General features: G+C 37.0%; 2 protein-coding genes across 2 annotated transcripts; one reads left to right on the top strand and one right to left on the bottom strand.

Annotated features, from left to right (window-relative positions):
* Positions 1 to 174: 174 nt before the first annotated feature.
* NEHOM01_2495 (general transcriptional corepressor CYC8) lies at positions 175 to 1,614 on the bottom strand (the record flags this gene model as incomplete). Its single annotated transcript, XM_051491371.1, has 1 exon — positions 175 to 1,614. The coding sequence occupies one exon, from the start codon at positions 1,612 to 1,614 to the stop codon at positions 175 to 177; it is 1,440 nt and encodes a 479-aa protein (XP_051347331.1).
* A 762-nt stretch (positions 1,615 to 2,376) lies between these two features.
* Positions 2,377 to 2,888, top strand: NEHOM01_2494 (uncharacterized protein; the record flags this gene model as incomplete). Its single annotated transcript, XM_051491370.1, has 1 exon — positions 2,377 to 2,888. A coding segment is annotated over one exon (512 nt), but the record flags the coding sequence as incomplete, so codon positions are not given.

Raw genomic sequence — 2,888 nt, 5'->3', positions numbered from 1 at the left:
TTAACTCAACCAAACCCAAACTTAACCCAACATAATCTTATATAAACTAATACAACCTAAACCCAATCTTATCTAAACTAATATAATCTAACCAAAAACCAAACCCAAACACAAACCAATCTAAACCCCACCAAACCCACCCAATACTCAACCCAACCCAATTCATTAGGCAATTTATTCATTATGTGCGTTGTGCAGATGCTCTACGATACTCTCTATATCTGCATGATGGGTCTCAGTATTGAAGACAAAACTCGTCGGCCGATAGCCAAGCAAGGAATGGGCTAAGAAGTACGGCGTATTCGTAGGATTAGGCTGTACGTCCCTTAAAGGTACTTCCGGGGGCAAATAAACTCCCTCTACCTCACTCGCCCGCCGATCAGCCACCTCCTCCAATCGTTCCAATAACAACTTATCCTCAGGAAATACTTCTAAAGCCCCTTCATATACCTCTAAAGCACTACCTAAAGTCCCAGCAAACTGTTCATAAACAGCCCCTAAGTTATAAACTGCCTCTACAAAAAGCGGATGCAAATTACGTGCCTTCTGAAACGCCCCCATCGCATCTTCATACTGCCCCAACCCATAGTAAAGAATACCCATACTATTCCAGTATAAGTGATTCTTCCCATCTTTTCTTATCGCCGCATGATAGCACCGGTACGCCTCCTTATAATTCTCCAATCTATGCTCAACCCGACCCAGTAAGTACCAAGTAAACCCTCCCAGTTCTCCCGTACCCAACTCCTGAATCGTTCCTTGTACTCCCAGCCAGTTACCTTCCTTATAGTACAACCAACTCAATAATAAAACAGCTACTTGCTTACTACTACTACTACTACTACGACTAGATACAATCTCCTGTAACAAACCAATGGCCTCTAAAGTCCGACCTTGTAAATCATGAACATGAGCTACTTGTACTAAAACATCTTCCTTACTGGGTCTAGTCTGATTTTTAGGTAGATTGTGCAAGAGATACTCAAAACAATCTTTAGCCGTTTGAATGGCACCTCGTTTCTTATAAGTAACTCCTAAACGAAAGTATGTTTCTAAACTGTACTCATAAGGTAGATTAACTTTGATAGCTGAAGCATAAGCTTCTTCTGCTATCTGTAGATTATTAACTCGTTCATAAAAGACACCAACTCCAAACCATAAGAAGCCTTTTTCCTTCTTAATAGCAGCTGCATGTTGAGCTGCTAGTTTAAACCAGATAAGACTCTCACTAAACCGATCAAGCATTAAATAACAAAAAGCAATAGAAGTTGCACTATCAATATCTACTCCAGATGAAAGTTTGTAAAGACGTAAATATAGATCTAAAGCTTTATCCCATTGTTTTTGGGTGCGATAGATAGGACCTAGAGATTCTAGTGCTTCTCTAGATAAGGGATTATTAGCTAAGGCTCTTTCATAAGCATAACAGACATTCTTGTCCATTCGGAATTCTCGGAATAAACTAGCTATAGATAGCCAGGATGCTTCATTTTCCAGTAGTAATTTAGTGTAAATATCGGGCATTTCACAAAGGGGAGGGGTTGGGACTCTTTCTAGACCGGGTAAAGAATGCCAACTATCCGGTTGGAAATTAATCTTCGTATCGCTGTCCATTCCCAGATAAAAACTTTTAATTAAAAACTCAGTCTGATCTCTATTCTTTGGGTAAAAGACTGAAGATTTTTGTTCTCCTTTTATGGTAATGATAAGATTTAAGTATGTTTTGATTTGAGTATGTTTTGATTTGAGTTTTAAAATAAGATAAAATAAGACAAAATAAGATAGGTTTAAGTTGAGTTTAGATGAGTTAAGTTGAGTTTAGATGGGGTGGGTTTAGGTTAGGTATTGGGGTGGTATTGAGTTAAGTTGGATTGGGGTGGGTTAGGATTAGGTGGTGTTGAGTTTAGGTGGTGTTAAGTTAGGATTGGGTTTAGGTGTAGGTTGAGTTGAGTTAGGTTGAGTTATGTTAAGTTAAGTTGAGCTATGTTATGTTGAGTTGAGTTAAGTTAAGTTAAGTTGACTTAAGTTGACTTATGTTATGATATCTAAACTGAGTTGGTCTAATCTGAATATTAAACTAAATACAACTTAAACTAATACTAAACTAAATACAACTTCATCTAATTTTAATAAAACACAATCTTATCTTAACATAATACTAACTCAACAAAACACAACACAAACCTAACACAATATGAAAGTCTTAATAGATCGGTTTGCCTTCTAATAAAGCTTATCTTAAGAACGAATTATCTTGAATATCAAAATGACTTATGACAACTAATTGGTTACTTGCCAATCTTTGTTTATTTGAAATGTAAACAATCAGTTTCTTAAGCTTAAATAGAGAGCGTTTTGAATAAATGACGATAGTTTATGACCGATCTTACCATACCAGAACTAGAGGAACAAGTAAAAGCCTTACAAGAAAGACTTAGAGTATATGAGACAAACCTGACCATTGCTCTTTCAAAGCAAAAAGAGTGTGATATTCTAGAATGTGCATTATTGGGTTTAAGATATAAGGAGGATAAAGAGCAATTTAGTGCTTGGGAATCTGTTGTGGAAGACTCTGTAAAATGGACTGAGAGTACGCCTATAGCAAGATTAGGAATCCTATTTTTCAATAGGGAAGCTCGAAATCTTGATAGATATAAGCAAGTCAAAGACAAGCTCTTTACTTTAAAGACTGAATTGGTGAGGAAGATGAAAAAGGAGCCAGAATCTGAGGAGTTGACATGGGCTAAAGTAAGATCTGAGATTCTTAACATCTTCCAGAATCGTCTCCCTGAAAGGAAATGGAGCTGGATTAGTCCAAAAGAGTTCCCACATTTGAACGCATGGTGTAGTTATGTGATGCATGAAGTGTCTAAGAAGAGAATTACCTG

This window comes from Nematocida homosporus, assembly GCF_024244095.1.
Source record: "Nematocida homosporus strain JUm1504 chromosome Unknown 1193, whole genome shotgun sequence".
NCBI lineage: Eukaryota > Fungi > Microsporidia > Nematocida > Nematocida homosporus.
This window is presented reverse-complemented; position numbering and strand designations above follow the sequence as displayed.